The following is a 14,480-nucleotide window of genomic DNA, read 5'->3' on the forward strand; positions in this document are numbered from 1 at the left end:
CAGTTGCAAAGTGTTGAAGATACACCTATTATCAAGGGGTAGTCACAGACAAACTTCAAGCCTTTTCTGTTTCCCAACTATTTCCTTTAAAAAAAAAAATTATAGGTTCCAGGTCATGTTAGGAGTTTCCTTCAACTCATTTTTTTCTAATCCCTATTGTAATTCAGATGATAAAAATATAATTGAAATATACATTATACACCAGAAACTATTAGTATCTTCTTTAAATTTCCTTCTCATCAATTTTTCAATACATGTTTAAGTTTAGTTCCCCAATTTCCGGCAATGATAATATTTTCTCTTTCCACCAGGATTTCTGAGGTCCATAAAAACCAGTAGGGTGTATCTGTATCCAAGAATGAAGCAGAAGTTTGTATTGGACGTAACAACGTATTATTGACAGAGGCAGACAAATGCCTAGGCAGATGGGGTGGGTCCCCAGTAAAACCCCACCTCCAAGACGAAGACAGTTTAAAGCCTGAAAGCCAAGCTACAAGTTAAATCCTTGGACCAGATTGAGAACTTGTCTTCTTGTTTGCACATTTTCCTCTGATTGTTCTCCACCCTTTACCTATTTTACGTATACTTACCCTTTCCTACTTGTTTTTTCTACACTGTTGTGCCCACCTTTGAGTGGTGCCTTCACCTTCACCTTTTTTGCATACTCACAAACCAACAGCACACACTCCCCATTCTGAGTCCATAAAGGGCCCCAGACCCAGCCCACATGGGGTAACCATCCCCTAAACCTGCGTCCCATCTCTGCTGAAAGCACTTTTCATCACTCATTAACATTCTTCCCCACCCTCTTCACCCTCCAATGTCCTTCATATCCTCATTCTTCTTGAACGCAGTAGAAGAACTTGGGAACCGCCGAAGGTGGGTACGAGCTGTAACGCAGCCAAGCTGGGGCACACCAGCGTGGCCAAGCAAGGCCCAGGAGGGGTGTTGCCAGCTGAGGGTCCCCGGCTTGCAAAGTGACCAAGAGGAGAAATCCTGCATCATTATCTCCTTATCTGAAAAACCCCATCTTCTGATCACCAACCAGCCTGATAGTCAGAATCAAGAACAGCTGTTCAAGAAAGCTGTTACACTGTTCTAAAATGTTCACTGACTGCTTTCTGTCTTAGCTCCCCATAGAGAAGTTCAGATCCCAAATGACAGGTGACAGAGATTCCGGTTTTAGGTGAGACAGACAAACACTGGACTAATGCACAGAGTAGGTTCCACATCAATACTTCCTGATGGTTGTGAAATGCATTTACTTACCCAATTCTCTTCTATTATTCCAATGTTGTATTTATCATCCTCGCCTGGCTCAATTTGTTGCTTTTGCTCAGCATAAAATTCCTGGAGAGCTGCTAAGGCATGGGCAGAAAGCTGGGGTGTCTCATCATCTTCCAAATCACTCATTTCACAAGTTGTTTATAACCTGCAGATCAAGAAATAAATGTTCTGTGCAGATTTTGTTTCCCCTTCCCATCCAGTAATAATTTTTAAAAATTTTTATTTAACAGCAAGGATCCAAACTGAAGTGAGTTTTATACAAGTAAACTAAAAATAAAATTCTAAGCCCCCCAGCCAACTGAATAAATCCCTCTTCTGTGGCCAAGTAAACCTGAAAAACCAGGCCACGATGGGAAGGACATGTCTCATTATACTCTCCTTCCTTTGGAATTCAGACACAACTGACCAGTATAAACACTAAAACAGAGATCTTAACAGTGACAAAACAGACTCTTTGTAGCAATAAGATATCAAATTCCAATCTGACTTTAGTATACTACACACAACAGGTTACAGGCCCCGAAAGAAGTTGAAGTATTTTATCCACAAATATATTTTTTGACATATTTTGAAATGGCCCTGCAAAGCTGTCTCCTGTGGAGAAAATCTACAAACTGTAGATAATTCCCTTCCCTTTCCAGGTCTTCTCCTGACCCAGGAGAAATTAATTAAGAGTCTGGCACCTTTTTCAGTGTGATAGAAGCATTTAGCATCTATTCTCTCTGAAGCCTGCTGCCTGCAGGCTTCATCTACATAATAATAAGAACCTTGGTCTCCAGAACCCCTTACCTTAAGCCAGACACTCCTTTCCATTGATTCCAAGATAATAACTTAACTCTTTCAACCAACTGCCAATCAAAACAATTTTTGAATCTGCCTATGACCAGGAAGCCCTCCACTTCCAGTTGTCCTGCCTTTCTGGACCAAACCAATATATACCTTACATGTACTGATTGATGTCTTATGTCTCCTTAAAACATATAAAGCCAATTTATATATATACATATATATATATATAAAGCCAATTTATATATATAATGCCAAATATATATATATATAATATATTTGGCATATAATTTGGCACATAATTTGGCATTATATATAATATATAATATATATTATGCATTATATATAATATATAATATATGTTATGCATTATATATAATATATAATATATGTTATATATTATATATATAATTTTAAAAAATTTTTATTTAACAGCAAGGATCCAAACTGAAGTGAGTTTTATACAAGTAAACTAAAAATAAAATTCTAAGCCCCCCAGCCAACTGAATAAATCCCTCTTCTGTGGCCAAGTAAACATGAAAAACCAGGCCACGATGGGAAGGACATGTCTCATTATACTCTCCTTCCTTTGGAATTCAGACACAACTGACCAGTATAAACATTAAAACAGAGATCTTAACAGTGACAAAACAGACTCTTTGTAGCAATAAGATATCAAATTCCAATCTGACTCTAGTATACTACACACAACAGGTTACAGGCCCCGAAAGAAGTTGAAGTATTTTATCCACAAATAAAATAAAGTATGCAATATAATATATTATATATATCATATATTATATAATATATACGATATACTATATATGATATATTATACATAATGTATCATATATAATATATATAATGCCAAATTGTGGCATATAATTATGTGCCAAATTATGGCATACAATGCCAAATTATGGCATATAAATCATGTATCAGTATTTTGGCTAGCTTATATATCCTCAGTATGAAAAACAGATGGTTGACATAAGAGTAGATCATACTGCCCAAAGCAATCTACAGATTCAATACAATTCCTAACAAATTACAAACATCATTTTTCACAGAATTAAAAAAAAAAAAATTCTAAAATTCATATGGAACCAAAAAAGAGAATGAATAGCCAAAGCAATCCTAAACAAAAAGAACAAAGCTAGAAGCATCCCACTACCTGACTTCAAACTATACTACAAGGCTATAATAACCAAAACAGCATGGTGCAGATAAAAAAAAAAACAGATACATAATCAATGGAATACAATACAGAACCTAGAAATAAAGCCACACACATACAATCAACTGGTCTTCGACCAAGTCAACAAAAATAAACAATGGGGAAAGGATATTCTATTCAATAAATGGTGCTGGGAAAACTAGCTAGCCATTTGTAGAAGAGTAAAACTGGACGCCTACCTCTCACCAGATAGAAAAATTAACTCAAGATGTATCAAAGACTGAAATGTCAGACCTGAAACTATAAAAACTCTAGGAGAAAACTTAAGAAAAAACTCTTTTGGACATTGGCTTAGGCAAAGAATTTATGATAGACCTCAAAAGTAATTGCAACAAAATCAAAAATTGACCAATGGTAAAGCTCTGCACAGTAAAAGCAACAATCAACAAAGTAAATAGACAACCTACAGAATCAGAAAAAATATTTGCAAACTATGCATCCAACAAAGGACTAATGCAGAATCTATAAGAAACTTAATTAAATCGGCTGGGCGCAGTGGCTCACGCCTGTAATCCCAGCACTTTGGGAGGCCGAGGCGGGTGGATCATGAGGTCAGGAGATCGAGACCATCCTGGCTAACACAGTGAAACCCCGTCTTTACAAAAAATTAGCCAGGCGTTGTGGCGGGCGTCTGTAGTACCAGCTACCCGGGAGGCTGAGGCAGGAGAATGGTGTGAACCTGGGAGGCGGAGCTTGCAGTGAGCCGAGATGGCGCCACTGCACTCCAGCCTGGGTGACAGAGTGAGACTCTGTCTCAAAAACAAAAACCAAAAAACAAAACAAAACAAAGAAACTGAATTAAATCAACAAGAAAAAAAAAAGGAATTGCATTAAAAAGTGAGCAAAGTACATGATCAATAGAAGGCATACAAGTGGCCAAGAAACATGAAAAAATGCTTGGCATCACTAATTATCAGAGAAGTGCAAATTAAAATCACAATGAGATGACATCTCACACCAGTCGGAATGGCTATTATTAAAAAGTCAAAAAATAGGCTGGGCACGGTGGCTCATGCCTGTAATCCCAGCACTTTGGGAGGACAAGGCCGGTGGATCACGAGGTCAGGAGATCGAAACCATCCTAGCTAACACAGTCAAACCCTGTCTCTACTAAATATACAAAAAAATTAGCCGGGCATGGTGGCAGGCACCTGTAGACCCTACTACTCGGCCTACTACCCTCCCGAGTAGTACCTCAGCTACTCGGGAGGCTGAGGCAGGAGAATGGCGTGAACCCGGGAGGCGGAGCTTGCAGTGAGCCGAGATTGTGTCACTGCACCCCAGCCTGGGCAACAGAGCGAGACTCTGTCTCAAAAAAAAAAAAAAAAAAAAAGAAGTCAAAAAATAACAGATGTGGGCAAGGATATGAGAAAAGGGAATGCTTATACACTGCTGGTATGAATGTAAGTTAGCTAATCCTATGTAAAACAAAAAGACCCCTGTACTAGTCTGTTTATTGCAGGACTATTCGCAATAGTAAAGCCATGGAATCAACCTAAGTGTCCTATCAAAGATGGGCTGGATAAAGAAAATGTGCTACATATACACCATGGAATAGTACACAGCCAAAAAAAAGAGTGAAATCATGTCCTTTGCAGCAACATGGATGCAGCTAGAGGCTATTATGCTACGTGAATTAAAAAAGAAACAGAAAACCAAATACCACATGCTCTCACTTATAGATGGGAGTTAAACAATGGATACAGGTGGACATAAAGACAGAAATAATAGATACTAGGGACTCCAAAAGAGGAGCCAGAAAGAGTGGGGGAAGGATTGAAAAAAACTACCCTATCAGATATTATGTTCAATATTGGGTGATGGGTTCACTAGAAACCCAAACTCCAGTATCACCCAATATACCCTGCACATGTATGCCCTGAATCTAAAATTTAAAATGTTTTAAAATTAAAAAATATACATATTCTAGAAAATTAAAAAGAATACACCGACAAAACAAGTACATCAAAATAATGGACATACTTAATGCTGATGAGAATGTAGTGATATTGGTATACTCTCTAATTTAGATAACAATTTAAATTGGCATAATCTTTTGGAAAGGAATCTGCTAATTTGGACATAAATATTTCTATTTTTTCTACACCAATTCTCATTCCTAAGCTTTCTACTCTGAAATAATCATAGATTCACAGGAATTTGCAAAAATAATGGAGGTCCATCCCATGTATCCTTCCACCTATTTTTCCACAATGGTAGTAACTTACATAACTACAGTGCATTGTCAAACCAGGAAATGAACAGTACAATCCACAGAGCTCGTTCAGTTCACCAGTTTTACACACATTTATTTGCAGGTGTATGCACATGTGTATAGTTTTATATAATGCTATCACGTGTAGATTCATGAAAACACTTCCGTGGATAAGAGACAGAATATTCCAGCACCACAGAGATGAGTTGTACTTCCTTTTTAAAGTCATTCCCATCCTCTCCCACCTCAATCTCCATTCCTAACCCCTGGAAAGCATTAATTTGTTCTCCATTTCAATAATTTTGTCACTTCAAGAACTTTAGATAAATGGAATCATACATTATATAACTTGAGATTGTCATTTTTCACTCAGCATGGTTTAAAATTTACCCAGGTTGTTCCGTGTATCAATAGTTCATTCCTTTTTATTGCCGAGTAGTAATCCATAGTATGGCTACATTTAATCATTCACCCACTAAAACATTTGGGTTGTTTCCAATTTTAAGGTATTACAAATAGAGTTGTTGTGAACATTCCTGTAAAATGTATAGGAATTTTCATTTTCATTTCTCTGGATAAATGCTCAAGAGTATGATGTTGGATTTTACGGTTAGAGTGTGTTTGAGGACATCAAAAAATTTATTTCATGATGATACATTATAAGAGGGTTTCATCAAATGAAGAACTGAATCCCTGTACTATGAGGTTTACTGTGGCCAGAGAAGTCAGGATTCTCTTTGCAGTCATGTAGTTGTTTTTGAAATGCCTATTGAAGTGAAATGTGCAAATTTTAAAACATCTGCATTGAGATCTAATTCATATACCATACAATTCATCTATTTAAAGTGTATAATTCAGGTGGAATGTGGGAGGCTGAGACAGGAGGATCACTTGAGCCTAGGAGCAGCCCGGGCAATACAGTGAGACCTTGTCTCTACAAAAATGTTTTTAAAAATTAGCTGAGTGTGATGGCATGTGCCTGTAGACCCAGCTACATGGGAGGCCGTGGTGGGAGGATCGCTTGAGTCTGGAGGCATAGGATGCAGTGAGCCAAGATCATACCACTGTATTTCAGCCTGGGTAACAGAACGAGAACCTGTGTCAAAAAAAAAAAAAAAGATAAAAAAAATAAAGTGGGCCGGGTGCGGTGGCTCACGCCTGTAATCCCAGCACTTTGGGAGGCCGAGGCGGGCGGATCACGAGGTCAGCAGATCGAGACCATCCTGGCTAACACGGTGAAACCTCGTCTCTACTAAAAACACAAAAAAATTAGCCAGGCGTGGTGGCGGGCGCCTGTAGTCCCAGCTACTCGGGAGGCTGAGGCAGGAGAATGGCGTGAACCGGGGAGGCGGAGCTTGCAGTGAGCCGAGATCGCGCCACTGCACTCCAGCCTGGGCGACCGAGCGGGACTCCGTCTCAAAAAAAAAAAAAAAAGTGTATAATTCAATGACTTTTAGTATATTCAGAGTTGTGCAACCAGCACTATAATCAAATTTTAGAACATTTTCAAAACTCCCAAAAGAAATGCCATACCTATTAGCAATGCATCCCTATCTCCCGATCCACACTTAGCCCTAGGCAACCACTAATCTACTTTGTCTCTATGTATTTGGTTACTCTGCACATAACAAAATCCCAACTACAAATGGAATCATACAATATGTAGTCTTTTGTAAATGGTTCTGTTTAGTTTTGAAAGTAATTGCCAAACTTTTTCTTGAGTGTCTGTACCATTTTACATTTCCTCTAGCAGTATCTGAGAGATTCAGTTCCTTTGCATCCTCACCAGGATTTGGTATTTATTTTAGCTGTCTCAACGTGTGTGTAGCGCTAGCTCATGGTAGTGTTAATTCGCATTTCCTGAATACTTAATGTTGAACATGTTTTCATATTCATATTTGCCATCTCTTTTTATCTCTGGTGAAATTTCTGCTCATGTCTCTTGCTATAGCTCAATATATCATTTTCTTTTATGGATCTTGTATTTGGTGCTAAGAAGGATTTGTCAACCACTGGGTCCCAAATAAGTTTTTTTTGTTGAGACAGAGACTCACTCTGTCTCACAGGCTGGAGTGCAGTGGCACAATCTTGGCTCACTGCAACCTCTGCCTCCCGGGTTCAAGTGAATCTCCTGCCTCAGCCTCCTGAGTAGCTAGGATTACAGGTGTGCTTGAGCCTGGCTAATTTTTGTATTTTTAGTAGAGATGGGGTTTCGCTATGTTGGCCAGGCTGGTCTCAAACTCCTGACCTCAGGTGATCTGCCCGCCTTGGCCTCCCAAAGTGCTGGAATTACAGGTGTGAGCCACTGTGTTTGGCCCCAAAGAAGTTTTGTATAAAACTTTTTCTATTATGTATAGAACTTTACATTTTAATTTATGATTCATTTTGAATTAATTAATGTTCACATAAAAGTTTTAGGTCAGGTTCTCTTTTGTTGTTATTGTGTGTGGATGTGCAATTGCTCCAACATTTGTTGGGAAGGCTATTTTTGAAATTGCATTTTCACCTTTGTCAAAAATCAGTTAGGCACATTTGAATAGGTCTATTTCTGGGTTCTCTATTCTATCCCATTGATCTGTGTCTACTCTGAAAATACCATTCTTGATGACTGAAGTCAAATATTGAGTCTTAAAATCAGTTGGCGTGATTCTTCATATTTTACTCTTCTTATTCAAGAAATGTTTTAATCTAGTTCCTTTGCCTTTCTATACAAAGTTTAAAATAAGCTTATGTATGGCTACAAAAAAAAAAATCTTCCTGGGAATCTGATAAACATTGTGTTAAAACTGTATATCAATTTAGAAAGGTTTGATATCTTTATTTTTTGGGGTCTTCCAATCCATAAAACATGGCACATCTCTCCATTTATTTAGTTCATCTTTGGTTTATTTCATCAGTCTTTTTTTTTTTTTTTTTTTTTAATTTGAGACAGTCTCGCTCTGTTGCCCAGGCTGGAGTGCAGTGGTGCATTCTTGGCCCACTGCAACCTCCATCTCCTGGGTTCAAGCGATTCTCCCTGCTTCAGCAGCATCCCCAGTAGCTGGGATTACAGGCACCTGCCACCACGCCCCGCTAAATTTTTTTGCATTTTTAGTAGAGATGGGGTTTCACATGTTGGCCAGGCTAGTCTGGAACTCCTAACCTCAAGTGATCCGCCCACCTCGGCCTCCCAAAGTGCTGGGATTACAGGTGTGAACCATCGTGCCTGGCCAGGACTTCTAGTGAGCTGAATAGGAGTGATAAGAGCAGATATCCTACACTTGTCCCAGATTTTAAGTGGGAAAGCATTCAATCTTTCACCATTAAATACGATGCAGCCACTACCTTCTGGGCTCAAGTGATCTTTCCACCTCAACCTCCCAAGCAGCTGGGACTACAGGCATACGCCACCATGCCCAGCTAACATTTTTATTTTTTGTAGAGATGGGGTCCCACTCTGGTGCCCAGGCTGGTCTCAAACTCCTGAGCTCAAGTGTTCCTCCTGCCTCAGCCTCCGAAAGTGCTGGGATTACAGGTGTGAGTCAATACACCCAGTGTGTAGATGTTCTATGTTAAGATGAGGACGTTCCCTTTATTAGTAGTTTGCCAAGTTTCATCATGAATGGGTGTTGAATTTTCAAATAACTTTTTGATATTGATTTATACGATCATGTGATTTTTCTTTAACCTCATGATATAAATTAAACTGACTGATTTACTATTAAACCAGTCTCACATTCCTGGAATAGGTTGCACTTAACTGATTCTTCTTATGTATTGCTAAATCATATTTACTAATACTTTGCTGAGGATTTCGTCACCTATCTTCATGAGGTATATTGGTCTATAGTTTTCGGTCTTTGTATTGTCTTTGGTTTTGGTAACAGGGTAATATTGGTCTCATCAAATAAACTAGAAATGTCTCCTATTTTCTGGAAAAGACTGTGTACAATCAGTGCTAATGCAATAAACATCTGGTAAATTTTTTCAGTGAACTCATGTGCTATGGATTCAGTTGACACACCCCCCCGCCACCCCACACCCCATTTATATGTTAAAGCCTTAACCCTCATTGTAATTGTATCTGGAGATGCTAGGTTGGTGCAAAGGTAATTGCTGTTTCTGCCATTACTTTTAGCCACCCAGTCTATGGTATTTTGTTATAGCATCCCTAGCATTTAAGGCCCGAAATTTTTTTTTTTTTTTTTTTTTGAAACAGAATTTTGCTATTGTCGCCCAGGCTGGAGTGCAATGGCTCGATCTCAGCTCATGGCAACCTCCGCCTCCTGGGTTCAAGCGATTTTCCAGCCTCAGCCTCCTGAATAGCTGGGATTACAGGTGCCTACCACCCAACCTGGCTAATTTTTGCATTTTTAGTAGAGATGGAGTTTCACCATGTTGGCCAGGCCAGTCTCAAACTCCTGACCTCTGGTGATCTGCCCACCTCGGCCTCCCAAACTGCTGAGATTACAGGCATGAGCCACCATGCCTGGCCTGAAAATTTCTTGTATGAGAGGCCTTTAACCGCAAATTCAATTTAATACTTACAGGGCTATTCACATTATCAGTTTCATATTGGGTGAGTTCTGGTAGTTTGTAGTTTCAACGAATTGGTCCACTTCATCTAAGTTGTTAAAATTTATCTGTATAGAGATGTTTATAGCAGTCCCCAATTGTTTCTAATGTCTTTAGGATCTGTACTGATATCCCCATTTCATTCCCAATGTCAGTAATTTCTGTCTTCTCTTTTTTCTTACTAAAGGTTCATTAATTTTATTGATCTCTTTTAAAAAATAAGTTTTTGCATCATTGACTTTATTTTCAATTTCATTGATTTCTGCCTTTCATTTCCTTCCTTCTACTTTCTTTGCATTTGTTTTAAACTACCTTTTTGTTCTGGGAGTTTAGAACACTGTTTTGAGACCTTTCTTCTAATTTAAGTGTTTAGTGCTTTAAATTCCCTTTTAGCAACATCCCAGCAAAATTTTATCCTTTTTCACCCATTGTCATTCAGTTCAGTGTACTTTTAAATTTCTCTCTGGCCCACATATTTAGAAGTACACTGTTTAATTTCCAAGTGTTTGGAGATTTTCCTGTTAGTTTTTTTTTTTTTTGACACGGAGTCTCGCTCTGTCGCCCAGGCTGGAGTGCAGTGGCACGATCTCGGCTCACTGCAAGCTCCGCCTCCCGGGTTCACGCCATTCTCCTGCCTCAGCCTCCGGAGTAGCTGGGACTACAGGCGCCCGCCACCACGCCCGGCTACTTTTTTTGTATTTTTAGTAGAGACGGGGTTTCACCGTGTTAGCCAGGATGGTCTCGATCTCCTGACCTTGTGATCCGCCCGTCTCGGCCTCCCAAAGTGCTGGGATTACAGGCGTGAGCCACCGCGCCCGGCCACCTGTTAGGTTTTCTAGCATGTATAATTTCATCACTTTTTAAAAATGCTGAAGTTTGTGTAATCGCTATGGATATGGTCTATGTTGGTGAAATATTCCATGAATACTTGAAAATAATGTGTATTTTGATGTTGTTGCGTGAAGGGTTATATAAATGTGAATAGATCCTTTTGGTTAATGGTGTTATTAAGTCCCCTGTATCCTTGCTGGTTTCCCATCTAGTAGTTCTATTGATTGCTGAGAGGGAATTGAAGTACCCAGCTGTAATTATGGATTTGTCTATTTCCTTTCAGTTCTATCAGTTTTTACTTCATGCTTCATGTAATTTAAATTGTTCTCATTTGGTGCATACATACTTAGAATTGTTGTTTGTTCTTGATGAATTCACTCTTTTTATCATTATGTAATTCTGTTGTTGTTGTTGTTCCTGGTGACTTCTTTACTCTTATAAGTCTACTTTACCTGCTATCAATAAAAGTGCTCATGCTTTTAAAAAAAAGCTTCTATGGCATATATTTTCCCCTTCCTTTCACTTTCAACACACACACACACACACCCCCTGCTAATTTTGAAGTGAGTTTCTTGGGGCAGCATATAGTTTTCATCTAAAAAAAAAATCCTGGCCAGGCACAGTGGCTCACGCCTGATATCCCAGCACTTTGGGAGGCTGAGGAGGGTGGATCACGAGGTCAGGAGTTCGAGACCAGCCTGGTCAACATAATGAAACCCCGTCTCTACTAAAAATACAAAAAACTAGCTGGGCATGGTGGAGGGCACCTGTAATCCCAGCTACTCGGGAGGCTGAGGCAGGAAAATCGCTTGAACCCGGGAGGCAGAGGTTACAGTGAGCGAGATCGTGCCATTGCACTCCAGCCCAGGCAACAGTGCAAGACTCCAACTCGAAAATAAAATAAAAAAAAAATAAAAACTAAATGCTTACTGATAACCTCCTTTATTGGTGCATTTGGACCTTTTACAACACTTAATGTTATTATTGATATATTGTGCTTAAGCCTGCTATTTCATTATTTGCTTTCTGTTTCTTCCCTTGGTTTTTTTTTTTTTTTTTTTTTTTTTTTTTGAGATAGAGTTTCACTCTTTCGCCCAGGCTGGAGTGCAGTGGGGCAATCTCAGCTCACTGCAACCTCCACCTTCTAGTTTCACACGATTCCCCTGCCTCAGCCTCCCCAGTAGCTGGGATTACAGGCACCCGCCACCACACCTGGCTAATTTTTGTATCTTTTAGTAGAGACAGGGTTCACCATGTTGGCCAGGCTGGTCTCAAACTCCTGACCTCGTGATCCACCCGCCTTGGGCTCCCAAAGTGCTGAGATTACGGGCGTGAGCCACTGCGCCCGGCTTCTTCCCTTGGTTTTAATTCTTGTTTCCTTTTCTAGCTTTCATATGTTTCTTGAATTTTTTTTTTTTTTTTAGAATTCTTTTATACCAAAAGACAAACAGGCAAAACATTTCAACAGGCACTTTATAAAAGATGACATACAGATAATCAAAAATCATATGAAAAGGTGTTCAACCTTGTCATGAGGGAATGCAAATTATAATCATAATGAGATACCACTATACACCTACCAGACTGACTGCAATTAAGAAGTCTAACATCAAGTAGGCATATAAATATATGAAAAGATGCTCAAAATAGAAATATGTAATAGAGGCTGGGTGTGGTGGCTCAAACCTGTAATCCCAGCACTTTGGGAGGCCAAGGTGGGCAGATCATGAGGTTAGGAGTTCAAGACCAGCCTGGCCAACATGGTGAAACCCCATCTCTACTAAAAATACAAAAAAATTAGCTGGGCATGTTGGCACTGCCTGTAATCTCAGCTATTTAGGAGGCTGAGGCAGGAGAATCACTTGAACCCGGGAGGTGGAGGTTGCAGTGAGCAGAGATCACAACACTGCACTCCAGCCTGGGTGACACAGTGAGACTCCATCTCAAAAAAAAAAAAAAGAAAGAAAAGAAAAAGAAAAAAAGAAATATGTAATAGAAAAAATTAAACTCAACTGAAATGTCCAACCATTAGACAGTATATAATGTTGTATATTCCTACAGTATAACTATATTCACTACATAGCAGTGAAAATATTTTATGAATCTATTTCTTTCTCCATTGCTAGCTTACTAGCTGTGACTCTGTTATTTAAGAGGTTGCTTAAGAATTATGGTATATGGCCGGGTGCGGTGGCTCACGTCTGTAATCCCAGCACTTTGGGAGGCCAAGGCAGGTGGATCAGCTGAGGTCAGGAGTTTGAGACTAGCCTGACCAATATGGTGAAATCCTGTCTCAACTAAAAATACAAAAATTAGCCAGGTGCGATGGCAGGCGCCTGTAGTCCCAGCTACTCAGGAGGCTGAGACAAGAGAAGTGCTTGAACCTAGGAGGCAGAGGTTGCAGCGAGCCAAGATCACACCACTGCACTCCAGCCTGGGCGACAGAGCAAGACTCCATCTCAAAAAAAAGAAAAAAACAGAAACTTAGAATAGTATACATAAATCCATTTCTCTTCTCCAAACCTTTGTGTTATTGTTGTCATACATTTTACTTCTACATTTGTTATAAATGCCACACTACAATGTTAAATTAAAAACTCATACATATATTTAACTCCTCATTCTGTTGTATAGATATTTCCAGACGGTGGGCCAGGTGTGGTGACTCACACCTGTAATCCCAGCACTTTGGGAGGCCGAGGCGGGCGGATCACGAGGTCAGGAGATCGAGACCATCCTGGCTAACACGGTGAAACCCCGTCTCCACTAAAAATACAAAAAATTAGCCGGGCGTTGTGGCAGGCACCTGTAGTCCCAGCTACTCGGGAGGCTGAGGCAGGAGAATGGCGTGAACCCAGAAGGCAGAGCTTGCAGTGAGCCTAGATCACGCCACTGCACTCCAGCCTGGGCGACAGAGTGAGATTGTGTCTCAAAAAAAAGAAAAAAAAAGATATTTCCAGCTGGTGTCATTTTCCTTCTGCTTGAATGACTTCGTTGAACATTCCTTGTAGTATAATTCTGCTGGTGATGCATTCTCTCAGCTTTTGTTTCTGATAATGTCTGTTTAACTGTGGGTATAGAATTTGAGGTTGACAAGTTTTCTTTTAGTATGTTAAAGATAGTCCTCCACTGTCTGTTCACTGCATTATTTCCACACATAAAATCTGCTGTAATTCTTATTTTTCTTCATGTCTTTCTTTTCTAATGGTTTTTAAGGTTTTTCTCTTTATTACTGGATTTGGGTGTTTGATTATGATGTGCCTTGGTGTGGTTTTTTACACGTTTCTTGTATTTTCTGTTTATTGAGCTTCTTGGATCTGTGGGTTTATAATTTTTCACCAAATTTGGAAAAACTCTGACCATTATTTCCCAAATAATCTTCTGCTGCCCTTCCCTTTCAGGGACTCCAATTATACATATATTTAGTAGCTTCATATTGTACCACAACTCTCTGATGCTTTCTTCATTTTAAACTTCTCTTTGTATTTCATTTGTGATAGCTTCTATTTCTAGTGTTCAGGTTTACTTATCTTCTATTCTTCTATGTCTAATCTATTAATCCCATACAGT

At 39.4% G+C, this 14,480-nt stretch overlaps 1 protein-coding gene across 14 annotated transcripts in view; it reads right to left on the bottom strand.

Annotated features, from left to right (window-relative positions):
* EEF1AKMT1 (EEF1A lysine methyltransferase 1) overlaps positions 1 to 14,480 on the bottom strand; it is a 208,275-nt gene that overhangs the window by 187,641 nt on the left and 6,154 nt on the right. For all 14 annotated transcript variants that reach the window (XR_010123481.1, XM_063650599.1, XM_063650592.1 and 11 more), the window contains exon 2: positions 1,270 to 1,432. Coding sequence is in view for 13 of the 14 variants with exons in the window: in XM_063650599.1 (XP_063506669.1) it covers positions 1,270 to 1,413 (144 nt within the window). In the remaining variant the exon portion in view is untranslated. The remainder of the gene's footprint in view (positions 1 to 1,269; positions 1,433 to 14,480) is intronic.

Source organism: Pongo pygmaeus, chromosome 14, assembly GCF_028885625.2.
Source record: "Pongo pygmaeus isolate AG05252 chromosome 14, NHGRI_mPonPyg2-v2.0_pri, whole genome shotgun sequence".
In the NCBI taxonomy this organism is placed as follows: domain Eukaryota; kingdom Metazoa; phylum Chordata; class Mammalia; order Primates; family Hominidae; genus Pongo; species Pongo pygmaeus.